This window comes from Mchenga conophoros, linkage group LG18 (assembly GCF_057382185.1).
Source record: "Mchenga conophoros isolate Kocher_MC1m ecotype Shallow Benthic linkage group LG18, M_conophoros_male_GT1.1, whole genome shotgun sequence".
NCBI lineage: Eukaryota > Metazoa > Chordata > Actinopteri > Cichliformes > Cichlidae > Mchenga > Mchenga conophoros.
The window spans coordinates 2,240,446-2,267,281 of NC_140543.1; the positions used below are offsets into that span (position 1 = coordinate 2,240,446).

At 47.0% G+C, this 26,836-nt stretch overlaps 1 protein-coding gene across 14 annotated transcripts in view; it reads right to left on the minus strand.

The window, feature by feature from the left end:
* Positions 1 to 26,836, minus strand: part of dlg1b (discs large MAGUK scaffold protein 1b) — a 100,252-nt gene that overhangs the window by 21,265 nt on the left and 52,151 nt on the right. For 7 of the 14 annotated variants that reach the window (XM_085254178.1, XM_085254166.1, XM_085254179.1 and 4 more), the window contains 2 exons: positions 17,779 to 17,943; positions 12,583 to 12,729 (listed from right to left, as the gene is read on the minus strand). In XM_085254178.1, the coding sequence (XP_085110304.1) occupies positions 12,583 to 12,729; positions 17,779 to 17,943 (312 nt within the window). The remainder of the gene's footprint in view (positions 1 to 12,582; positions 12,730 to 17,778; positions 17,944 to 26,836) is intronic. The other 7 variants (XM_085254174.1, XM_085254173.1, XM_085254172.1 and 4 more) reach the window with 1 other exon arrangement.

Here is a 26,836-nt window from a genome sequence, read left to right on the forward strand (position 1 = left end):
TTAGTTCCCGCAGTGGAAAAAGTAAAAATCTCTGAACAGGTCACATGATGTCGCTACCTTGCTGTAAGCGAAGGGCACCCAGGAGATCTCCTTCCTGGCGCTCTTGAGGACTTTGGCCGTACTCTTGGTCGGGCTTTTCTTCACACTGTCCCGCAGGTTGAGGAACCGACTGCGAGCTCGACAGGACGCCGGCACGGTGCAGGCGGTGAAGGTCGACAGCGACGCCTGGACCTGCGGGTGATTGAACGACTGTTGCTGCTGCTGTCGGTGGAGCTCGATGGCGTGCTGCCTCTGCAGAGGGTGCAGGTGGGCGATGGACTCTTGTAAGCTGGCGTTGACCCGCGGCAGCTTCTTCTCGCCGTTCACAGCTTTAGACAGGAAGTCCTGCTGCAGGTAATGAGTGGTCATCTTCCCAAACGGAGGAGGAGGAGCTGGGGGAGGAGGATAAAGAGTAAATGAAAGATGCTTCCTTCGAGTCCAGAATGTCCAACGCCTACGACGAGACGGCGATACTTCCAAACTCTGCCGTGTTACTCCACCTCCGGCACCACAGCGCAGTAACACTCCCTCTCTTCTCTCCCGGCTCACCCCTCCCTGCCGGCTGCTCTTTCTCTGTGACACCCTCCCTCTCGTCTTCTCTCGTTCTCCTGCCAATTAATCGGCTCCAGTGAGCGAGGCACATGTCAGCGCGAGGGGGGGGTGACGGGCAGCTCCACTCGCTGCATGAATAATCGATGCTGCCCCCGGATTCAGACACAGCGGCGTGCGTGTCAGCAGCGAGGGGGGAGTGCGACGAGGACTCCCGGTTAGCGGCAGGCGGGCAGGAAGCCGCTTTAAGCCTCTGCTGTAGAGAAAAACCCGACGATCCTCACAGGCTGCTGCGTCTCCACAGAGCTCCACCTGAAGCTGGAGGTGAAAAACATGCAGGCCTTCTCTCTTTTCACTTAAATAAAATCTGCACCGTGACAGCAGCGTGGACGCTCCTGGTGGATATATACTCCATCAGACCTCCACGGCCTGGTTACAGGTGCAGCTCTGCAGGAACGTCGCTCTGACACTGTGTTTTCCTCCAAGTGAGGTGATAAATTATTCACATTTAGCAAAATATTGTTGAAACTGCCCACAGATTATGTTGGAAACACTTTTAAAAATGCCAAACTGTCCCAAAGCTACATAAACAAAAGATCTTGGCTCAGAAATCATAAATGCAGATTTTGTTTCCTGGGATTTCCTGAGTGTGCATGAGGAGAACGAGCTGCAGCAGATAGAGACGTTTAACACTGAAATCTCACACTTATACCTGCACATCATATACTCTGACATTTCCACACCAACATCCAAAAACTGCGTTTCACTGAAAATAATCAAGTCTGTACTAAAACTCAAAGCTATGAACGCACTTCCTGTTGTGGCAGATGGTTCATTATATGGACTCAGAGCATTCAGGCTCGTTGTGAACAGACAAATTAATTATACGACAGAATAACCATCGCACAGGAGGCGGCGTGGGGTTCATTGGACGGAGGTTTGATTTCGTAAATGGATGTAAAAAAGCCGAGCGGCCAGAGCCAACAGTGTGTTCTCCCCACAGTCCCCGAACGCCTCACCTTCATTTACGACGATGGAGAGACACCTCGACTTTCTACTGGTGTAAATCTGCTCATACGACGCCGTCATGGAGGCTGAGCCACATGATTCACAAACAGCAGAAAGTCGACGCACCGAGTGTGTCACAGTAAACAAACACATCAGGGCTCATCTCTCTGCTCCTTCATCACCCAGCGTTTACAGCCACATCACGACTCCACGGTGAGGGCCGAGGAGAAGCACCAAGGATCTGCTGGAGATTAGGATTAAACTGCTGCTGTGTGTCTGCAGCTCCACCTACAGGCCACTCACGTCAGCACACGGCTGCACTGTAAACAAACCAGCGATTCACAAATACCAACAGCTTTTCAATGGCACTGCTTGTTCTACACAACATGGGTGGTTTTAGTCATGTAAAGGAGCTGTGGAGGATTAACCTAAGTAGTCTTCCTCCTTCCTCGTTAATGTGCAAATTTATGCAGCAGGAGCTCTGAAGTCTGCTGCAGGGAAAGTGGTTTATACAGACTAAAGCTTCTCTCGCCGTCCGTTCTCCAACACTAAAGAAAATATTAATCTCAGGTGTGAGAACACAACACCCGGCCTCCAAAATAAAAGTCTGGCTGAAGGTGTGAACAGTGCAAACATCTTTATCCACATCACAGAAACCGAAAGTGGCCCCATTTTAGAGCTGGGCGATATAAGATTTTTTCATATTGGGCGACCGTGGCTCAGGGGGTTGGGAATCGCATCTGTAACCGGAAGGTCGCCGGTTCGATCCCTGGGCTCTCTGTCCTGGTCGTTGTGTCCGTGGGCAAGACACTTTACCCTACTTGCCTACTGGTGATGGCCAGAGGGGCCGATGGCGCGATATGGCAGCCTCGCTTCTGTCAGTCTGCCCCAGGGCAGCTGTGGCTACAACTGTAGCTGCCTCCACCAGTGTGTGAATGTGAGAGTGAATGAATAGTGGTATTGTAAAGCGCTTTGGTTACCTTGAAAAGCACTATATAAATCCAATCCATTATTATTATTATTATTATATCACGATATGTTTTTTTCATTTCAGGCGATAACGATATCTATCACGATATCAGCCAAATAACTATATTTGTAAGATTTAAATGTGCCGTTGCTCACAAGTAAAATGTGAAATAATCAGCAGCTTGTTTTTATTTAAATATTTATTTCCCATAATAAGTTCAACAGGGTAGATGTACTTAAGGAACATGAGACTTTTTCAGATAAATAAAGGCAAATATTGCAAACTACACAAAAGGCAGCCGCTAAAGCGTTTAAGTTTCAAAATAGAACAAACGAAACAGACTAAACTGTCAATTCCACTTAGAAACAAAATATTAATTCTAAAAATAAATCTTAGTTTGTTTACAGAAGAACAGACAAAACTGACTAACTTTTGTCAATATCAAATAAACTGAGAACTAAAAGGAAATTCTCAATCTCTCCTTGTTGTATAGCTTAGCTTTTCAAACAGTTTTAACAGTTACTTTATTCTGACAAAAGCCGAATGACGAATTAGCGCTTCCAGTCAGAGACTGAGCTGCACCGCTTTATTGTATTTCCAGACTTGCGTTCGGCACATTTACAGTGCAGCTGCTCTGTTTTTGTCAGACTTGAAATAGCAGAAATACCTTCACACTACAGAACTTCTGTGGCTCTTCCACTCGACAATCTCTCCGGCGTTGGAACCATCATCTGTTTTATCTTCGGTAACCTTCGGTCACGCTCTCAGTTGATTTTTCTCTAGTCGGCACGCTCATTTCCTCCATTACCCGGGCGGCACGGCGGCTGGCTGCTTGCCAAACAAATACGTGCGGCGCCAGTGAATCCATCCTACCTGGCAAACCATCCTACGCGTTGTTTCTGCGCACAACACGAAATTCAGTGGCAAATTGTCCTACCTTTGTGAATATTAGCTAGAAAAATACTCTGACCGGTAAAATTAACTGCCAAACCAACCTACCTTTGTGAATGTTACCTACAAGCATACTTTAACGGGTAAAATGAAGTGGAAAACCATTCTGGCTGTATGCATATGAGCAACAAGCATACTCTGATGGGCAAAGTTGGGTGGCAAACCATCATACCTACTTAAATTGATGCTGGAATTGCTCTGTGACAGCAGAAATGTGCATAAACTACTTACGGTAGCATGTTTTGCCAAAGTAGGATGGTTTGTCAGAACACCGGCTTGGGACTTGTGCTGTATGTAATAAGTCACGTGACGTGACGCTGCGGCTGTGATTGGTTCGGCTCTGCGTTACTTAATTTGGATTGGCTGTTTTTTTTTTGTTTTTTTAAGAGGACAAGAGAGATGAGGCCTATCGCAATAGTTTAATTTTTCTATCGAGAAAAAGTTATTTCGCAACACATATCGTTCTATCGCCCAGCTCTACCTCATTTCACAGGAAACTGCAGGAACACAGCAGGTTATCAGCAGAACCGTGGAGGCCTTTTACGACCAGCTTTAGGAATGATCCATTTGATTTTGTGCTTTTACAAAACGACATCATCTGCATATAGCGATAGTTTCCGGCCTGTTTGTGTTACTCCATAACAGCAGCAGCCAGAGGATGTGAGATATTTCTGTCACGATTTCTGCTGTTTGCTTTTCTTTATAAAAACTAAGAGAGAAAAAATCCGCAGATTTGTGTTCAGTGAGTTAAAACAGATTCACGGACTTAACTACAGGTGGGTCAATCGTGCTTACTGAAATTCCAGAAAATTACTTCAGAACGAAATCATTTCAATTCTGTTCAGGTTGGTTCAGTTTGAGAATCAGAGAATCCCAACACCACCACAATCCCCCGTTAGCAAATATTTGGCAACGACTGAGAAGAACCCCGTTTTATGGGTGATTGCAGCGTTATCACTGAAGTAGCTGACCCCATGTTGTTAGGGTTTACCTTCAACTAGGGGTGGGCGATGGAAACGATAGAAACCATATAAATTTGGCCAACGATAGAGATTTTGACTATACCGCTCTATCGCGATAGCGCATGTTGATGATGTCATCAAATTGCGCCTGTTTTGATCGAAAGCATCGCAGCGGCTAAAACCATTATCATCTGCAAATTATGGCGATTGACAGTCACAGCAAAGAGATGAAGCACTTTTAAAATAAGGGGAAAGCGAAAAACCGCGCTTCCTCCACTTCCGTAACATTGATTCATTAATGCTGAATTCTCTCGCAGCTGCTCTGTTCCCATGTTGTTGCAGTATATTAATGACTAACCTCGTATTGTGGATGGATTATCTCAGTTGTTCCCCTGACTGAAGTTTGCCCGGTGTACAGCATCCTGCTATGCGATTTCATTTGTCCCAAACCACCAGAATCCCTCACGTTAACTTTTAATGAGTGGAAAAAAGTTGGCGTTCATCCTCCAGCTTCACTGTGCTAAAGTTATGCTAACATAGCTGTGTCGCTAGCAATCACGTAGCACAACATGTTTAGGTGGAAACTAGCGAGCGTACTTCCTGTTAACTTCTAACTCCGTTAAATTGAATAAATTCTGTTTTCATGGATGTTAAACTTAATTGTTACACCTGCTAAAGCAGCAACGCTGATCGTTTTATTACAGATGAAAGAATTGTGTCGACATGAGTCACACCTGACGGGACAGGAAACAGATTACAGCCATGAATCAGAGCTCCGAGTCACGTCTGGACTGCTCTGCCCGAACACTAAACAACCCACGAGGGAACAGAGGAGTAGAACTACCAACCCACCCAGGAGAGTCACTTTGGATCTGACAGTAAAATCTTCCATTTAACAGTTCAACTGTCAGAATGAAAGATGAAAGATTTGGACTTCGGTGATGTCTGGATGTAATTAGAGTAACTTTGACATGAACACAGACATGCATCAGGTTCGCCTGCCAAACAAAGTAACGTCTGCTGCTCGGGGTAAATTAAACCGTGCATTTCAACAGCCCCGCACCAAACACAGCACTTCAGTCATCACGTCACATTATTACTCTTTCCTCACACTGTGCTCATGTACAACAGTCATTAATGGTGCTTTTAGCTCTGTTTGCCTGCTGGGTGTCATATCTCTCTCTGAAGAAAAGCAGCTAATGATCGTCTGACAGCTGCAATCTCACCATGACTCACAAACTATAAACAATCAAACTTTCCCATCATCAGCTCCAGTCCTCATCTCACCTCCTGCGTGGCCTCTGATCCAGGAGTCGTCACAATCAGCTCTGAAACTACAAAACTACCCGAGGTTTGATTCCAGCTGTGAGCTCGCTCGTCGGCGTGATTGTTGGGCTGTGACGTTCGTGTCAACAGCTGGATTATCACCACTCCTATTATTTTCCATGAAAATGTTGTCCGCTGACTTCATTTACCTAATTATAACTAAACTCAGACGTCCATCTGTAAGTGGTTTATCTCAGTCTACCATTTCCACAACTTTATGTCACCAACCTCATGACAACATTTCAGCCAATCAGCATTCGGACTACGCACCGATGATGTGCTGCTCGCCCCCTGAAGGACCACACCTGTGCATTTCACATCATTCCTTTCTGTGTGTAGTCGAAGAACAATGCTAACCCACAATGACCACGAGTCTGACTTCAGACTCATGTTAACATGTTTAAGAGTTGAATCCTGCCAGGACCTCCTGATGTGACGATGAGAACAGCAGGAACGATGAAGCAGACACTGATGAGATATTTGGGTCACAGGTGAATCGGCCTGTGGACAGAGCCCACAGTGGCAAACATTTCACCCACTGCTCAGCGTTTTACTGGAAAATAAAAGGATGACTTCCAGTCTCTTTCTCACAGTGAGGATTACAGAGTAATATTAACGATGCTACGTTGTCAGGTGTCGTAGGAACGGCATCAGAGATGGAAAAGTTGGATCAGTGCGTCCCTGGGAAGTCCAGCGTGTTCCCGTTTGTAACAGAGTCTGATCCTCCACCCGGAGGCAGCACGAATAAACTGAACATCAACATATGATCCGACTCGGGAGGCGTGAAAGCACCTGAGGGGAATTATCGCCTCTTTAGCTGCTAAACGATCCTCAGCTGGTTCGTTGCCACCGAAAACGCCTTCCACATCGTCCAGGCGTCGCGTCATAGCCCGCTGTAACCATGACGCCACCCGTTACAACCTCGCTGTGATAAAAATACAGCTGCAGACGAGCATGTATGTTAACGTATGAGTGTGTGTGTGTGTGTCAGTAAACGGGGGGAGGTGGTCGGGTAGCGCTGTGTGTCAGGAGCCTAGAGGTTGCTAGGCAACGCCAGGGAAGGCATGTGCTACTGCAGGGGTTCCTCACATCTGCCCAGAACATGATGCTGCTGTTTATGCAGGTAAACCTGTTCAGCGTAGCCACACAGAGGCAGAGAGCGGGTCAGGGAAACCTGCACAGGTACGACACCAACACGGACCCCCGAGACTCCGAGCGCCACCTCGTCCTCGCCGTCAGATTCAAAGCACAGCTCTGGAACATTCACACATTGAGACGACACGTTAATGTAAAAACCCGCTCACGGCCGCTGCAGCCTTATCAACAAATCACCTCAGTGACACACACACGCGCTGCCGCATGTTCTTTATCACGACGTAAATCTGCTGGATGCGGATCGAGAGCGTTTCTGGACCAGATGTGAGCGTTTGTGCGCGAGCCGACACATGACGCAGCAGCAGCAGATCTCCTGTTGCAACTTTTACACATCAGCCAGCAGCGTCACGCAGCAGACGGCCCGATCAATACGTTCACCACACACACACACACACACGGGGGAGTGCATGACCGTATGAACACACGTGCTAGGAAATGAGTCACGCTGCACGCTGCAGCACCTCCCCCTACCTCCTAACCTTTGGGAGGATTTATTTTCCTCATAGGTGGGAGGTGGAGGAGCTGGAGGAGGGGGGGGCGACCTACCAGTAGGCGCCGGTGGAGCCGCTTGGTTCTCCTCAGGGTGCCCATGATGCGGCGGCCCATCTTTTTGGCGTACCACACAGAGTTGAGCATGTTGATGCCGCCACTGCTGCTGCGCTGAAGGTGGTGTGTCGCCTCCTCTGCGCCTCCTCGCTCCTGCTGCAGGCTGCGGGGTGGCAGAGGTGGTGCTGGCTGGAGAACAGACGATGGGAGGGGGCTTCACTCCACCTTGGGTCCCCCCCCCCCCACCCCACCTCCTCGTCTTCTTCCTCTCAGACACAAACAGGGAGGCTGCAGAGGAGCCGACGGAGGTGACCGGGAGATGAGCCGAACCGCGGTCGTCCTCTTCCTGTCAGCGGGGATAAACGCTCGTCATGGCGCGGGGGTGACGGGGGGAGAAAGCGCGGAGCCTCTGGGGGGGGATTAACGTGGCGACGGGGTGAGAGAGCATCGCTCGGCAGCCGGTCGGCGAGCCTCCGTCTGTGTGGAGCAGACAGCAACAGCAGACTGCAGGGCTGACGAGAGGACGAGCGAGAGAGAGAGCGTGTGTGTGCGCGTGTGCGCGTGTGTGTGTGCGTGTGTGTGTGTGCGTGTGTGTGCGTGTGTGTGCGTGTGTGTGCGCGCGTTTAAAGAGAGCGCAGGCAGGGAGGAAGTTGGTCCTCTGATCTCTTCTCTCTGCAGTCTGGAAACCTCACACAGTCTTCCTCCTCCTCCTCCTCCTCCTCCTCCCTCTCAGCGGGGTTGGTCCAGCTGACCTTTGTCCTACTTCAGACTCCGAAAATGAGTCAGCAGGGAAGACTCCGAGTTTTCCCGGTGTGGAGATCACAGGAGTGGTGGTCACGACAGCACAGTGAGTTCATTTAGAGCAATGGTGGCAAACATGTGGTGCTGGGGCCAGAAACAGGCCACCCAGGGTCCAAATCCGGCCCACAGGAACATCAGAGATCAATGGACGTCTGCACGTCTCAAGGAGACCACTTTTTATTTCTGTAGCGCAGCATTGATATAATTTTGATAAATCTAGAATACAACATTTTTCTTTAGTCATTTAAATGTTATAGATTAAAAACTATGATTTATAACACGCAGCTGTAACCTGCACTCATCATTTGTTTTTAAATGGCTGTTATTATTCTGCAATTTTCACTTCATTACGTGATTTTGTACATTTTCCTTTTAAGGTCATAAACCTGAGAACAGGAAGTACAGATGAGTCCAAGTCTGTCACATGATGAAGCAAAGTGTCCGTTTCATTAACATGCACCGTCAGCATCAGAGTCACATCACTCTACGTCAGCTCTTCGTTCTTTACTGCCTGCTAAAAAAATATATCCGTATGTAAGTGGTGCTAGTCTGAAGGCTGGGCCAAAATGTCAGTCCGGTTTTATCCACCTGCTCGCCTGCTTCCTTTTGTCCAAACGAAATAAATGTTTTCTTATTAAAGTATGGTGCATATACTGCATTTAAAACTGTCAAACAGCTTTAATTTGTATAATTTTTACTAGATTGATATCAAGAGTCTAAAGTTGTGGTCATATTCTTAATAAAACAAGACTTTCTGGCGAATCATGTTTGTCTCAATTTTAGTCCTTTAAAGGTTTTCTGCTGTAAGCGCCGTGTTGGGCCTGAGGTCACTGATGAAAACAGTGATTAAAAGCTTCTCTTACAGACACTAAACCTCTGACATGGTGTCCCACCAGGCTCTGCCCAGGACACGCCTTTCAAACAGTTACCTGATCCATAAGCCAGAGGAAACACACCTGTACGATGATGACACCCCGCTTTACGTAGCAGCTGATCCTGATGACCTGAGGCCACCGTGTCCTTTAAACCAGGCTGTGGATGAACCCCAAAGACCAAACTTCATTTTATACAAAGAGAAGAGAGCGATGAGTCAAAAGCTTCACATTTATTTGATCTTAAGATGAATTTAAGAGTAAATATGTTGAGTAGAAGTTCTGAGGTCAAGACTCTGAGTTGTACCGAGGTTTGGATTTTTCTTTGTTACTCAGTTTGTTGCACACTTTCACCGTTTCTCGATTACACGAAAACTAATGAACCAAAGTTCCTGAAAACTGAATCGGTACAAACGGGGCAAAAGGAGGAGCACGTTTGGTCCAGATGCAGAACATAGTGTTTAAGGGAAACATTGAAGCCTGTTTGCAGCAGAAACCTTAGTTTCAGGAGAGAAAACCTCAGTAAAACATGTTAGAAATGCATTTTTTAAAATAAATTAATAAATTATCTCACTGATGTGATGAAGAAGAAAACCTGGCACATAAACTTTAAACTCATGTAAGTTTCTGTCTGCTGTGAGATCGGCCACTCGTGTTTCTTCTTACAGTGTACGAACCTATCATAAATGCTTAAATGAACACGTTTTCCCCGCCATCCACGAGTTTCCCGCTCATGAAGACGTCCGCACCGACATTGAACGGTTTCCCTGAAACTTCATAAAGCTTTAAATAGAGCTGGCCCGTCCTCCCCGGACTGACGTGCAGCGGAGACGATGAAGGAGCCCTCGTTTCATGAGCTCTGCAGCTAAATATACTTGAGAGCAGCTGTAAATCTTTCTGTTGGGGACGAAGAGGAGGGCAGCTCTCCATTTTATCATCACCCCCTCACAGTGTTACTGAAAGCCTCACTAAATCGTTCCTTGTCCTTCCGTGCAGGTTCACCCCTCCTCCTCCTCCTTCTCCATTTTCCTGCCGTCTGGATTTTCTTTGTCGACATTCATCTCCTGTGTTGCCATGGCGCTGCTGAGGACAGCAAGTCGAGTGAGAGGTGGAGAAAACGAGATGAAAAAAAAAATGAAAGGGACAATAAACACAGGGGCGTACAGTACGTCCTCGCGGCCCTCGCCGTCTTTGTGGGATGTGACAGTCCATTTGCTGCGTTATCGCCGTGGAGGCGGTGGAGATAGCATCCACCTGCTGACGTCAGGCAGGGCGGCCGCTGCAGATCAAACGTTTAAGAAACAATGAAGAGCTGGATGAAGAGATTCCTCCAAAGAGTGTTGGAGGTGCTGAAGAGTCTGAGGCACAAACAGCTGCACGGATCAGGGCCAGAACCCCCCCACCTCTGTTCTTTATCTTTGGACAGTTGCAGGTAAAACATGTGGAAAACAAATCAGTGACATTCAGTAAAGCTGCGGGTCAGCGGGAATCGAACAGAGACCTGCTGCTGACTCATCGGCACGCCTGCCAACACAGGAAACTCCTGCAGTTTGCAAGACCCTCAAACTTCACTACAGATAAGTTGTGCACACAGCCAAGTTTGCGGTTTGGTCTACCGTTGCTCACGTTTCCTGCACTCTGCACATTTCACTCTCAGCTCCAGCTTCACCACCAAACGTACCACAGCAACCAGTGAGGAGTCGAGATGTGTGCGGCTCTTTGCATGTGCGACATGAAGACTTACAGATTCACAGGTGTGAGCTTGTAGAATGAATACCTGTTAATGCACACACTGAAAACAGAAACGTCTCCACGCTGAAGACGATGTTTAGTCCTTTTAAATCGACCTCGGGTTAGAGCTTGGTGCGGGTCGTTTGTGCAGGTGTGATTGAAAACAAACCGAACCGCAGTCAAAGCTACAGGTTTACAAACTCATCGACCGGATCAGAGCAGAGCAAACGACCCACAGGTGAGAAAACGGCCTGAGATCACTTGTGTGACTCAAAACATGCAGGACTTCATCTGCACTGAGTCACTGAGACAGTCAGCTATTACACCATCACCCTTTAACCCTTTAAAGCCGGTCGGAGCAGCACGCTACGTTTTGGTAACTATTTTTAAATCCCTGTAGAACCAGAACCACGTAGCTAGCTCAATAAAAATTTTTTTTTTGCATATGAAACCGGAGGAGTTGTACTTACATCTGATGCCATCAGCTTGTCCTCGGTCACGGTTTCCTTCCACATATAGCTTTGCAAAAATTACATAAAAACCACAGTAACAAAAACATAATATTCCAGAAACACGCTTTGCCGATCAGCTGTTTGTAACACTTCCTAGGTTGGAATAGACGTCAGCGCGAACTATCGCATGTCCGCCATTTCCTGGCCAAAACCGAAATGTAGTTTTTTTTTGTTTTTTTTTTATTTACTTATGGGCCTTATAAGCCTATACTGGTGTTTTTAAAAGTCATGCTGGACTTCATGCTTTTCTGAATAGTTGCTGGGATGCTTAGAACAGAAATTGCACTGCTTTAAATAGTTTATTTTGATGCACCTGCTGTTTTCTTTGCAAATTTGCATTATAATATTTAATTTTGTTTTTTCTGCAGTATATAAAAATTGGTGTATCTAAAAAATAGAACGATAAAGACACTCAAAATAAATTTGCTGTTGCTGTAAACTATTTTTTGCAACTTTTCTGTATTTAAAGTTTTGAGGGATAAGCTTCTTAAATTTCTCTAAGTAGAAATATGTGTAAAATATGTGTATTGCACTTTTTTGCAATTTATGTAGTTACTGTGGACTTAATGCAGACATATTACTAAAATTTGGGCTATAACAGTTGTATTGATGTATAGCAACTTGAAATGCTCCCACAAATGGCTCCACAGCATGTAAAAATATAAAGTAAGCTCTGGCAGACTTGGTTCTATGGCAGGGTTAAACACCAGAATTAGCATGTTAGCAAGCTGTACGGGTGCATCACACAGACACCGGCTCACTGACGCTCAGTAACCTCCAAATACAATCCTAACAGTTCCCCAGCGCTCGCGCTCAGACTTCTTGGACGGCCTGTCGGTACACTAACCTCACAGCAGCCATATTACTGTCAGCTAATGTCACTAAACACGCTCCAAAACACTCCCACAGCACAAACACGCACAGAGCTAGCAGCTACAGCCGCCTGTGTCACCATCCACCTGTCAGCCAAAGAGGCCACGCCCCTAAAAATGCTAATTTATTACAGTTTAAACATGTGAGTTTTTACCACAGAGCAAATCATTTGTAATCAGAGCACGTCGTGCTTCAGATAGGTGTGAAACATGATGGCGATGTGAAATAATACAGCAGTACCAAGAAAACAACCCGGCGGGATGGGAAGGTGAGGGGTGGGGGTTTACCTGGATCGGGGGGTAAGGGTTGGAGGAGCAGGAGGGGAGGGGGCTTTCCTCTCCGTGGGGGTAGAGAGTGGAGGACGTAGGGGAGGGGAGCTCCGGGTGATGCTGTCCTAAAGTTGAGCCGTCAAAGATGCACTCCAGAGACGCTACCTAAAGGACAGAGGAGCAGAGGAGGAGACACGGCGGCTCGCTCAGACACGGCAGGAGGAGCGTCACAGACAGACAGACACGGAGGAGCGCTCAGGGAGGCGTCTCCGTACGGATGAAGGTGACATGTTTCTACACTGAACGACCAAAACAACACAGCAAACACTGGACAGACAAACATGGTTCCCTCTGATTGGCTAGTGCACTCGTCTCCACCACCTTTCTGCTTTAACGATAGTCGCAGACACCTCCACCCCCGGGGGCCGCACACATGCGAGACCTGATCCAAGACTTTCGGTCAGCAGGACCTTTTACCTTCGTTCATCTACAGATTCAAACCGACACTCTGTAATTTACATCAACTTCCTCTGAGTCCACTTCCTGTCAGAGGGCAGATTCACCCCATCATGTGATGTTACTGCAATTTAACATTTTCTGAACAATTTGTACTATTGTGCAAAAACATACTGTGATTTATCACTATTTTAAACTGAAGTTAAACTTTGTCAATTCAGTTTTATTTATTTATACGGCGCCAAATCACAGCAACAGTCACCTGCAGGTCCTTTAGACTGTAAGGCAGACTCCACTACAATAACTTCATCTAACAGCATAATGGTTCTCACTGCAAAATGAGACTGACAGACATGGACACAATGAACGTAGCACAGTCAGTTTAACCTTAACCAACAATTTACTGTGAGAAATCATAGAAAATCACATCTCTGTTGCCGTCTGTCCACACAGAGGTTCACATGTAGTTGTTACACGAGTTTGTCTGTTCTACATGAATCTAAGCAGGATGCCTGCAGCTGCCTGACAGACTCAGACTGATGCCAACCGGCTGTCTGCGTTTGTAAAGTAGATGCACTCATTTGCAAACCTTTGACAACGAGTGCAGTCAGAGTCAGACTGCCACTGTTTGCAGAGAGGTTGCCCTCTCGTTTGTAGTATTCAGACTGTACACAAAATATTGCAATGCTTTGCTGTTTCGATTTTTCACCAGCCTGAAAGGTTAATGCTGTAAAACGGGATGTTTTCATGCACGCTACTATCTTTGGCTAACCCCGACCAATCAGAAGTCACTGCCTAAAGACAATTTAGTGCTTTTAGACAGTTGGGCCCAGCTGAGAGACTGAGGGACTTTAGGCACTTAAAGCCTGGCTGCTAATACAGAGAATAAGCCGTATTATTTTTATCTTAATATTCATGACAAACTCTCGATGAGCTGCAGCAAATATACAACTCTAGGCTGATAACTGATTCTATTTATTGAATTTTTGGTTAATTTCCACCAAACAAAGAAAAATTATTGTTAAAAGGGACGATTTGAACATCTCGCCAGAGTTAAACTCAGAACTGGACATCATCTCGCATACCGATGTTTACGCACACAGAGCGCCTCGATGGTTTGAATCTGTAGATGAGACCTGACGAGAAGAATAACAGAATATCATCAGAGTCTGAACATCATTACAAATGAGGTCAGATCTGCTTTAAGAAGAAATCTGAGGGAGAGGAATCACAGAAACCTGAGCGTTCACAGGTGAGCGAGCGATAAACTGATGAGGAGGACAAAGAGGAGGAGGAGCTTTGATGGTTAACGGCGTGACCACAGGTCAGGAGATCAGTGATCAATGAGCCTGCTGAGGTTTGTCTTTTTTATTCATGTCGATTTATTCAGTAGAAACAAAAATGGGTCAAACATTTATGACTTGATTGATTCTGCAGCACTTTTTGGTTCATTTCTGTTACTTTGAGGCTTTTACTGGACGGCAGGCTGAACCCTCTCAGAGACGAGTCCGTCACACTGTCAGGACCGAACACACAAGTCCGAATCAGGCGTGAACGCTGCTGCAACACACGTGTGGAAAACCACATACAACAGGGGGACACACACAGTGAACAGGTGAAGGCTACAACACATCACAATAAACCTCCAACTACACCACAGAACTGCAGCCCAGAGGCCGACGTTAGCTCACACACAAACCAAAACAGCTTTGACTTCATTCTCCTCATCCAGTGTTTAACATCTGGCCCAAAAAAGCCTCATCGAGATCAGTTTCTCTCTTTAGATCAACTAAAACTTTATCGTCTGCACTGAGCGGATCTTTCTCCAACCCTCGGACCACGATGGACTCACTCAGTCACGTGAACAGAGTTTTTTATTCATGCCTTCTGCTCTCTGAGGCTTATCTGACGCTGGTCCGACTGTTTCAGCGAGTTTGGCTGGTCAGATGTGAGAATGCGCGTCCTTCCCTTCGATCGACGGAGCGTTTGAACCGTTTGCAGCTCGACTGTTTCGTGTTCGGCTGTTTTTTCTTTCCTTTTCTTTTTAACGGTAATTGTTTCCTGCATAGAAACAAAGTTTAGAGGAGTTTCTTCTCACATCATCTCAAATCTTTACACCAAACACAGTGCTCCTCTCAGCTCTCCACATTTACTGTGGTGCATTTTTATTCCAGGAGTTCCAGATGTTCACGTGAACCTGTGTTGGCGTGAGCCGTGTTTTCAGCACGAGCAGATTCCCAGTTTTGACGCTGTGGACGCCGATGTTAAGCGTTACTTTGACATAATTATGTCAGCCGCTGTCTGAACTATGTGGACGTGCCTTATCTTTAAAATTAACGAGCTTTTTATTCTGTTTCAAAGAACAAAGCATCAAAAATCTGACAGATCTCGAAAGTCTTTAGAATGAACACAAATCTTTCTATATTAAGAGAGATTATAAAACATGACTTTGTTTTCATTTCCCTCGTTCATGTGATTTATGATGTAATACCCTTCACAAACACTGGGAGGCAGTCACCTACAGATTTCATACAGGTCTCATATTTAAAGCACGAGACATTAAAAAGAAATTAGAGACATTTTTGAGATTTCTGTTAAATAAGGTTTAAATAAGAGACTGAAGCCTCAAAGAAAGTCGGGTTAGATCCACCTGGTGCGGCATCAACACCCTCTGTGAGGGCGCTTTGGCCTCGTGCTGCAGATGATCTGATCTCCACACGATGGCAGCAGAGCTCCATCTGCGAGTCACAGCCACCCAGCTTCGATCTGATCCCATGTTCTCCGTTACCACGAGCAGTGCAGCGTGAAACGGGTCAAACCTCCGTGAAATATCACATCTCAGCTAATCGGAGATTGGATTAATCAGCTCTGAGCACGAAACACGGAGGCAGATTTCAGGCAGGAGGCCTTTCCGTTTGTTCTCTGGCGCCGCTGCACACTGATGAGGAAACACATTTATGTGACAATCAGCTGGAAATACAGCGACATCTCACCGAAGCAGCCTTTGGTTTTTATTTAAACTGATCTTTTATTAAACGATTTATTCATCAAACGTGGGAAGAAAAAGTCATTTTAATGACTATTTATAATTCATCACCTTCTTTGTCAAGAACGGCTTAAACTGAAGGTTATTTTCTGTATCCATTTTATTTTTACAAACTTAAAGATAATTTCAAACGTTTTGAAAGCGTTAAAGAGATTTTCAGTCTTACTTTAACAGCTCGTCAGAAAAAAGCATCTTTCTAAATACTGTCCACTTGTCCCTAATTAATCGGCCAAGCTACAAAAACACTGGATCCTACACTTCCCATAATGCACCGTGACAGCTCTTCTCCACAGACGATGGGCACACACATTAACGTGGACGTGTGGAGTTGGTGAAATGCTCCTTTAACGGCACACACAGTCGTTATGAGAGTAACGTGGAGGCCCGAGCGGCGACAGACACAAACACAGCGGGCACTGACAGAAGCAGCACGAACAGGAGGCAGAGTCACGTGACTGGGAGCACGCCAAATTCCCCTGGTCGAGCTTCCAGGACGGCGAGAAACAGACCGAGCGCGATCTGGTTTCCAAACCGAGGCCCGGCTGTGAGAGAAGCTGCTCACATCACACGAGGAAAGTGTTTAAATATCAGCTCGTGCTTTTGTCCTGAAGCGTTTGAGTCACCTAAATTATTTTCAGACTGGGAAAATCCGGGAAACTAGTAGGAAGCTCTAACAGGGCGTTGCAGCAGCCAGGGCTGCTACTTCCCTCTCAATGTTTGGATGAAACATCAGGAGCTGGATGAATCCATGTTTGACAGAATTTCTGTCCTTTCACATTTATGATCGCACAGCTTTGATTCTGTTCATGGAAAACTTTAGGAAGCGTCCACTAGCGGGAACTCCTGGACGGCCTCAACATCGAGACCCCAAACATCTAATCCTGTAGGTTTACCTCAGGGGGAATTCTCAGGCTCCGCCCACAATACCATGCGGTGATCTCACCTGGACTTTTACCTGCTGCAGCTGTAACACTGAAACGTGGACCAGAGGAATTTGAAAGGTGTGTGATGGCGCGATGACAGGAAACAGGTGTGAGCTTCAGAGCAGCGTCAGCATTTTAATGGGTCACATGATGCAACACATACAAGCAACAAGCCTCATCCTCCACGTGTGTGTGTGTGTGTGTGTGTGTGTGTGTGTGTGTGTGTGTGTGTGTGTGTGTGACTAAAACAGATTAAGATTAAGACATTTATACTCATTTTATGACAAAAACCTGCTTCGTCGATTGATCGACTGATTAAAGTGGAATGCGGCGACTCTGATTGGTGTGCACACATAAACACGAAAAGTCGCCATCAGGAAACAAATGTAAAGAGATGAGAAACACATGAAAACATTTAACTTCACTGGCATTTTAACAAACTCTGGCTCGTTCGTGCACCATGAAACGTTCCCGTTACATGAATATTTTATGAGCTGAAATCTTGGATTTTGCCTGAATGTTGGCTCAGCCAGGTCTTTTCAGAAGGACCGTTGGACTTAAAAACATTACATTAAAAACCTCCAGAAGCAGGTTTTCACTGAAACTGAGAGCAAGCTTTTTATTTGCTGCAGCTACAGAACATAATGATGCACCGCTCATCAATGATCTGACTGTGACGGACGTCTGAAATGAAGGCTGTGGCTCGCTGACTGTTTGAAAGAGAAGCCAGTAAAGTCGCCGTTTGGACCAATGAGAGAGACGGGAGGCTGAGACAATGCCATCTCCTACCTTCATCGGTGAGATGTGAGCGTGGGTGACGTAGCCGTGCACATTCTCGATCAGGGAAAGGTTCTTCTCTGCTACCTGGACCAGCTCTGGGCCCCCCGCCTCCTCCGTCAGCTGGGGGGAGCTCTGGTCCTGGGGGGACGAGTCCTCATCGTGGTGCCTGTACTTCTGCAACAGGAAAACACAAAAATCAGCAAAACGGGGCCAACAGCAATGTGACAACAACTCTAGTTCAATGAGTTGAACCGCTATGAGCAGCGACAGCGGGGAGGAAGAACCACCAAAAGAATCAGGCTCGGGGAGGAGCAGCTGTCACGATTATACACGACACATCTTCATGAAACTCTCCACTCGAGCACAACAACAGTGCAGGCGGCTCCACCATGTGGTGAGAATCAGTAATTACGGGTTCATTATTTACAGAGAAGAAAACGCAACAAACTAACAAAACAAAAACCTCAACGTAAAGAAGGGAAAACAAAGCGATAAAAGACAAACAAACCAGCAGAGACCTCATATTTAAAACCTTTTTTGTAATAAATTTTAAACCCAAACATGAGCTAACCTGCTTTTCTGTGTTTCAGCTTTCTAAACGGGCAGTTTTTGGTCAGTAATGTGACCCACGGGTCCACAGAGCCAAAATTCTGGGGGCTCTGATTGGCCTTGGTGAGCTGGAGGTGTCACCAAGTGAGTTTGTTATTCCCAGGAAGGAATTCAGAAAGAACGCCAGCGTGGCAGAGCCGATCAGCCACTAACCGGAAGGTCGGTGGTTCGATCCCAGGCTGCTCCAGTCTGCATGCCAAATATACTTGGGCAAGATACTAACCCATGTTGCTCTCCGATGCAGCCATCGGAGTGTGAATGTGTGTGAATGTTAGATACTTAAGCTTGGAAGTGCTTGTGTGAATGGGTGAATGAATTAGTTGTATAAAGCGCTTTGAGTGCTCAGAGTAGAGAAGCGCTATATAAGAACCAGTCCATTTAAAGGATAATCCTTCTCTGATCCTCTGACTGCTTTTCTCAACAAAAGGAGGTGACTCACTGCTCGTCAGCACCAAACCCTTGTGACTGAATCATCGGTGCAGGTGAAGAAAACCTGTGCAAGAGAAGAAACTCAAGTCCCAGAGTGCACCTCTCCAACAAACATCCAATCACAGCTTGGGTCTCTGTTGTGGTCAGAGCTCCAGTCGGTGTAGTTTATAAAATAAAAACGAGCAGAAGTCCTCCTCGGAGGCCTCGTCCGTTGATCGGCAGCCTTCACATCTTGATGAGTCAGAGCTCTCCAGTCTTACTCATCTGTTTTCTGGCTTTGGGAGGAGAGACGCTCAGTGTGACAGGTGAACGACTCGACGGTCCTGCACAGACGCGGTTACGTAACCAAACCGAGTGATGGGCACTTTTCAGAGCGCCAACTCGCTGAGCGGGAGGAGGACATCAGAAACCTGAACATCACGGAGGTGTAACAGGAATTCAACCGACTGAAAACATTTCAACCAAAAACTAAGATCGCAGGATTTATTTGTTTCCTAAAATCATAAAGTTTCTTTATGAAAGTAAGTCTTTCTTTTCCCTATTAAAAAAAGAAAAAAAAAACCCAGTGAAGGAGCTACGGACTTAAACGCTTCAGCAGCCAATCACGTTGCTCGATCTGAGGGCAGTGGTAACATTGTTGCAACCTTCCGTCTGTGTCGGCCTGACTTTAAGAAACACTTTTATGGACTAAATTCGTCTCCAGTCCACTGAGAATTAAACAGCTGAGACAAACTGTGAGAACATGCAGGCAGCTCGCCCACGCTCAGGAAAATAGAAGTTAATGCAGCTCCAGTAAGTGCTGCGAAAGTAAAAACACTCAGTCCACCATCTGAGGCTCGGCTAAAGAAACATCAGCGCGTTTTTATTATTATTTCATCTCAACACTTCGAAGAGTCTTTGAGGAGTCTGAAAAGAAAAATGCGAGTGTTTCTAATTGAACACGAGGAGCGTTAAACGAGCCCCAAAGGACAAGAACTAAATTCAGAAATGAGAGTGAGACCAACAGAAGTCGATTTAAAAGACTCGATACGTGTGAATCCCGACCTCAGAGACTAAAACAGTGTTTGTTTCAGTTCTAAAGAAAGTCAAACTGTGCTCAGCTCCAACATAATGATGAGTGTGGCTGATGAATGGAGACAACACCAGCGCAGCTTTGGAGGGTTACCGACGCCGGGCAGTGTCTTGGTTAGGCTCGTATACACACAGCAGCACAGGAAGCGCGTTGGACGAGGCTTTCAGGTCACATGACACAAACAGACACGTATGATCACAGTTTAGCCACAGTTTCATTTGTGCTGTAACACTAAACAGTTTCTTTATAACTGCCGAGCTACTCCAACGCTTACATCCTCTTCACTCACAGCTGGATCGGCATTTCTCAGCGTCAAAGTCTTATTGTTTGGTTTTAATATCGGAGCAAAGAGAATAATGCAGAGAAAATCCAAGGGTTTGAGCTCTCTGCTGGTTTTCATTCTGCCTGCTTCAGAGTCGGAGAAATGGGGGTTTGTGAGTGTTTCTGAGGAAATCCTCGGCTTTCAGGGGCTGTTTTCACTCAGGGATTTTAAAGAGGGGGAATTATTCAACTTTAATGGGTTAAAAAGGAGGGGAAAAAAAATCAGGAGTAACCTGAGTACATTTATAACGTGCTGACAGGATCTCGGGATGATTTCAGAGCCGGGTGTTGGCTCCAGTGTTTTGGCTTTTTCTCGATCAGGGTCTCAAACACTGATCCCGCTTTGCTGCAGTCGGAGGTTTTGCCGTGAGGCAGATTGGTGAAACCCTGACGGCGCTCTAAGAACCTCGGAAACTTTCAGCAGCAACTTCAAAGAGATGCTAAGCTGCGGCTGAACGGGATTATCCCACGCCTGAGTGGCTGTGGGCCGGATCAGCCGGCAGGTCAGAAGCTGAGCTGTTGGACGAGCAGCGCCTCAAACTGCAGACCTCCCATCATCGCTGAGGGCCTGAACCTTTAACGCCTCCGTCCTCCCGATCCCTCTGCTGACCGGCGCAGAGCCAGCAAACAGCGCGAAGGGCAACACCTCCGTTCATCAGGCTGAGAGGCGCCAGCCGGCCAGCGTTTGGTGAATTCAAGAAGGACGACGACAGCTGGCACAGAGGCGGCAGCGGCATGCAGACGACACCCACAGATGTAGAGTGTGAATCTGAACAAGTCTGAGGCACAGCGACTCATTTCAACTTCATAACAGCACCAAAACTCTGGTGTCAACACGGCCTGGTCTAAAACATCCACACCATGACTTCCAGCTGCTGAGTGCCATCACATTCTTCAAAAACCTCAGTCTCATTTGAAATGTCTCTGATGCAGCTCTCAGCAGCATCGTCAGATTCATGTTTCAAACTACAGCAGTCCCCCTGATGTCGGTGCAGGTGCCTCCATCACACCTTCATCCTGTCAGACTGGCTGAATTACAGCTGAGCTGCTGTTACAAAACCCGTGTAGGTCTGTGAGGCTGCAGGAAGCCTGACTGTGAGCTGATGTTTCTCAGATCCAGCAGGAAGTCCAAATGGAAATGAGGTCGAGGCTGCGTCGGCAGCAGTCGGATCTGCACAGACATGGAGTCTGATGCTGACCTAACCCGACTGCTGGCTCTTTATGGAGGAACCGGCTGTAGAGGCGTCAGCTTTTCTCTCACTGTCACACACAGGCTGAGGATGGCAGGACACACAATTCTGATCAGAGGAAGACCAAAACAAAGATGCAAAAACTAGCAGCAGATGGCGTGGTCCCCACAGAGCTCCGATCTCTGCATCATGAAGCCGGTCTGAGAGGAGAGACACATGATTAGCCCAGCTGGGACAAACACAGAGGAAGGTCGCAGGAAGCTCAGGAAGCTCAGACATCCGGCCGTGAGAAGGAGCTCGAACTGTCCAGTCTGAGATGATCGTCCTGGAAAAACACTGGAGTAGTTTCTGTCTCCGAGTCGTGTTCAGCACTCTTGACTGCTTCCACCAAACCTCTCTGTTATTTTATCAAACTGAAGCTGCGATTTCTGCCTCCACGCCTGCTTTAACTGCTAAACAATGCAAGACACCGCTCAGCTGTTAATGACAGCACCACACAGAGGACTGTGTGTGATGTCACGACCACTGTAGCTTATTCTATGGAAACGAAACAGTTTTCTCCTCGTCCACTGAAAACATGGATGATGCCGCCATGAGTCACCCGTCGACGTGCTGAAGCTCTGAAGGTTCAGAGTAAGGTCGCTCGAAGGACTATATTTAAAACAAACCTGTGTAAACTTCAGAATAAGTGGATAAATAAGTGGATTAGCTCAACTCTTCTAAACCTGCACAGCCTGGCTGCTTATGAATACAGTGATGAGGGAGGCGTCAGCTCCAGAGACCAGGCTGTAAACATCTTTATTTCTGCTGGAGCCTCTAGTGGTCATTAGAGGAACTGTCACCCAGTGTTTGGATCAGTCTTTCTGGGTCACTTTAGTTTGCTGACTTATGACTTACAGCCAGGCCTGCTGTTTCTGTGCATCAGAGCTTAAAATCATCAAACTGAGGACAAAATCAGAAAAAACCCAAACTGAACAAGACATGACCTTCACAAACTAAAAGGTTTTAACTTATTAGTAACTTTTTACTGTTTTGGGCTCTGCACGGTTTCAGGTCAGCGGTACAAACGTTACGCTGAGCGGCGAGCAGGCCTCGTGCTGTAACTCAAACATGTCTGCTGACGTGTTTTTGACCTCTCTTCAGATGACGGTTTGCTGTCACACCTCACAGTAAAACTGAATCTTGCTGCTTCAGCCTGAAGATCATCACTAATACGAACACTTTCACTTCAGTTAATCATTAAAAATAATGATTCGCTGCAGAAATCTGAAACGCAGATAACCTCGATTAAGAGGAGGAATAATTTCACGGGTGCATGATTACCGTGCAGCTGGACGAGACTCGTGTTAATCGCATGCTGCCAATCACATCGTCTGACTCTGCTTCTGCAGAACGTCCACCGATCACCTACAGCTGCACGGCCTCTGTACCTACGTCCCCGAACAGCCGGAACCCCGGCGACGGGAGACCACCGCTGAGATGAAAACTTTTAGATTTACATTTTCATGAGCTTCTGTGACAGCAGCTGCTCGCGAGGTCAACAGTCGCGCGAACAGTAAGGCGAACATGTCCACGAAGAAGTGTTTTCACCATGGAAACCGAACCTGCTCCACAGAACATTATGTTGTTATGGTAACAGATGAGCAGGTGTGGAACCACATCCTACAGACTCTCAGAAGCAACTTTACTCCAGCTTTCTCTTGTGTGGTTTTGCTTCATGTGTGATCCTGGAACTGACCTGATATCAGATATTTGTAATCAGAGCTTCAGCTGGAAGAATTAAACCGTCTCACACGCGTCTGAACTTTCACTTAACGGAGTATCTGCTGTAATCTCCGACTCCTCCACAGCTAGGATAAACCCCGGGCAACTTATCCAGTTGATAACCGCTTCGTGTGACCTCTCAGCCCGATTGATCGCATTGGGCTCAGCGAAGCCAGAGAAGGAAAACACATCGTGGTGAGCGCGCTCTGTAGCGCTGTGGCCTGATTATGTCGTTTGAGTATTTGAAAGCAGGAAGTGAAGCTGAACGCTGGTGTGCGGGCTGATTAATTCCTGCTTTAATTACTGGAGTAACTGCTGGGATTCCCTCCACAGATTAACACAGATTACGTGACCGAGGGGAAGCACCGCTGACGGTTCAGCATCTTCAGCCTCCTGCTTCCTGCACAGAACTGAAAAATCAGCTGAGACAGCTGGGAAGGGACCGGACGGAAGGGGCCAGGTCACATGACCAGGAGCCCAGGGGATGCGATGACTTGCAGCTAAGGCGAGGTCGGGTCGCCCGCCGCCGCTGTCGGGGCATATGGTGCTGAAGAGCAGATAAAAGTGAGGGCGGCAGCAGCTGAGGTCAGCGTAGAGAAACGCTCCTCTGCAGCTCAGATCGAAGGCTTCACCAAGGCGCCGCAGCACTCGAGGAACAGCGAGGTTACTCATCACTCGTCCTGGCAGGAAACAGGCTTTTGTTTTTGAGTGGGTTCAGCGAGATTCCTAAACCTAAAATAAGAAAATCTCTCCGTTAGAGCTGTGAACTACAAGCATGTAAAGTCTGCACGACAGTGCCGCCGATTTTCTCGTTGTTAACAGTCATCAAGTCGAGTTACACCAGCAAACAGTGAGAATCCAGCAGAGTGAGCGTCTGTGTTTTCTCTGCTTAGAAAACACAAACGCTAACGGCTCTTCCTGTCCTCAGAAACGCTGATCATCGATCCTGTTACCTTTTTCAGAGCCTGCTCCATCCACAGACTGTAATCCACTGAAACCACAGCTGTGTGTGAAACCTGTCAGCTTACATATAAACTATCTGGCAGAGAGCAGCACGGGGAGTCTAAAGGTCGCCACAGCTCGACTCCTCTGAGGTTAAAGTTTAGTTACTAATTATTCATAGTTTTCAGCCATCTCTCCTACAAACATTTTAAAGTCATCATCAGGGTTGTTTTTTTGTTTTATTGGTCAAAGATTCAGTTTCCACTGCAGGTGCTGCTCTGACCTGACCTGTGACTGAACACGAGAAGCTTCTGCTCTGGTTAATCATCCAGGTAGCTGCATGTTCGAGCAGTTCGAGCTGGATGTGAAGCGGCAGTCGGCGAAGCATCAGGCAGCTGCAAGCAGATCGAAGCGCTGCGACGCTCACACGCAAACCAAGCATCAGGTCACAGGTTCGAATCCCTCTGCCCGGGCCCACATGGGCCACATTCAAAGAGAAATAAAGGTTTGAAGCAGCGATGCGGCGTAACGTCAGAGGGTCCATCAGCGAGACGCCGAGCCCACTCACCGTGGACCGCAGCACAAATGGAAGTGTGGACGTGGGAGGCAACGGGGAGGTTTCCACTGATGACACTCTCTGCATGAAGAGAGCTTCCTCCTCTCCTCCTCCTCCTCCTCATTTCTCTGAGAGCTGTCGAGGAGGAGGAGGCGGCACAGCGCCGACTCCTGCCTGCCAAAAGCTGCTATAAATAGGAGCATCACCGCAGAGAGGATGTAGCAGGATGTTCAGGACGAGGAGGAGGAGGAGGGCTGCTGGATGATTCAGGGGGTGATGAAGAGGAATGCAAAGAGAAAGATAGAAACAACCGACGGAGGACTCACTCACCACCACCTAACTGGAGGACTTTGCTGTTTGTGTCGTTAAAAGCCGCAGAGCAGAACAGAAAAACATGCTAAGCACACGCTGCTGGTCTGAGATCAGATTTACTGCCCATTTATTTAGCTTCTAAACATGCTTTCTACACGAGTGAGGTAAAAACTCAAAGGACAGTTTATTAGGTACACTGTTTGGCTGCAATCTACATGTTACAGTCACTGATAGGCCAAAGAGAAGCTCTGTGATTCAGGCCCTTCATCAGGACCCACAGGGCTGTGTGATCAAAGTGAGATGACTAAATTAAACAAGCCTGCGACGACACGAGATGGTAAAAACCACAGTGTTCATGAGCTGTAACTGGTTTCAAGCAGCGTCTGACCCACAGGGTGACAACTCTGTAAAGTTCACCTGAACTTTTTGAAGTTTCCTCCAGTGAGCGATGCTAAAAACATCCAGGTCCTGGTCTTGTTCCTGCTCGTCTGTGCCACAGACGTTAAACTGGTGCAGTGTATCGACGGGCCTGAGGCTCCAGACTCTAAATCTGCAGTTTTTCAGGGCTGGAATTTTAAATTCGTCTCTTCTTCCAGCTTTATTAATAACATGTGAAATGAGCTCATTAATATGCGCTCTGTGAAGAGCAGAAGGTCCTCATACGTCGCTCTCGTTTGAATCTGACAGCCGTCGGTCTGATCTGTGAATCGAGATGATCTCACAAACCCGGAGAGACGGCCGTTCAAAAGTCTGAAAATGGGTTCAGAAAAAGACAGCAGCTCCCTAAATACTCGACGCCACAATGATTGATAACTTCCGGCACAATGTATCGAGTGAGTGGCTGTGAGAGCGGTCGATGGCAGCCGAGCAATGGGACTTAATTAAGACTAGTCTGTGAGTCTAGCTCTGTGAGCAGAGCAGAAGTGGCGGCGGCGGCGGCAGCTCGCACTCCGACCGTCTCCGTGTGAATGTCTAAGCTCCTGATTTATGAGCATCCCGATCCCGACAGATTAATACCAGATTCCAATCAAACCCTGATCCACACGGGAGTAATCCGAGCGGCTCCTGAACCACAGCTCAGAGGTCAACACACTGCTCCACATGATACCACAAACCCCTCCCCCTCCTCCTCCAGGCGATGGCCCAATCAAAGCCCAGAGGGCCAAGAGGTCAACTGGGCCAGACGCTGCTCTGAGTCTGAATAGCTTCCCCTACTTCTGCTGTGACATCACCTGAGTGCCAGTCAGGTCATAAACGGGAGGACACCGCCAAATTAAAAGCACCAACTTTAAAGAGACGAAGGGTTGGGATCAATGAGCTCCGAGAGTTTGGTTAAAGGAGTTTCCAGAACAATCAGATGCTCTTAGGAACGTTAAAAACATCCCATTCAGAAAACATCGCGTTATCGGTTGGACCACCTTTCAGTCACCACCAGCTCGTGGTCACAGGCGAGGACAGGAACATCAGTCCACCTGCAGATCAACAGCTGAGCCCTCACTACCAATCCGTCTGCCAATCTCCAACTCTGGTTTTCATCAAGAGAAAAAGACTTTGAGTTAACTTCAACAACCTGGAGCTGCCAATCCATGTTTTCCAGCTGAGAATCGGTGCAAGTTTTCCGAGTTTAAGCACTTGATTTAGTTCAAAACACTCAGGAAAAACAACGGCTCAACAGGGCAGATGGAAAATGAGAGCTTTTGGGGTGAGCCGTCTCCTTTAAACTTCCTGTGAAGCTAATCCGGGCTTCAGTAGTCCGAGCATCTCAAATCAAGAGAAAATCTTCCAGTTTTTCCCGCTTCAGTAAAGAATTCCTTCTTTGTTTTCCTCGGCTGTAATTTCATGCCAGATCGTTGGAAGAAGTCGACTTGATCT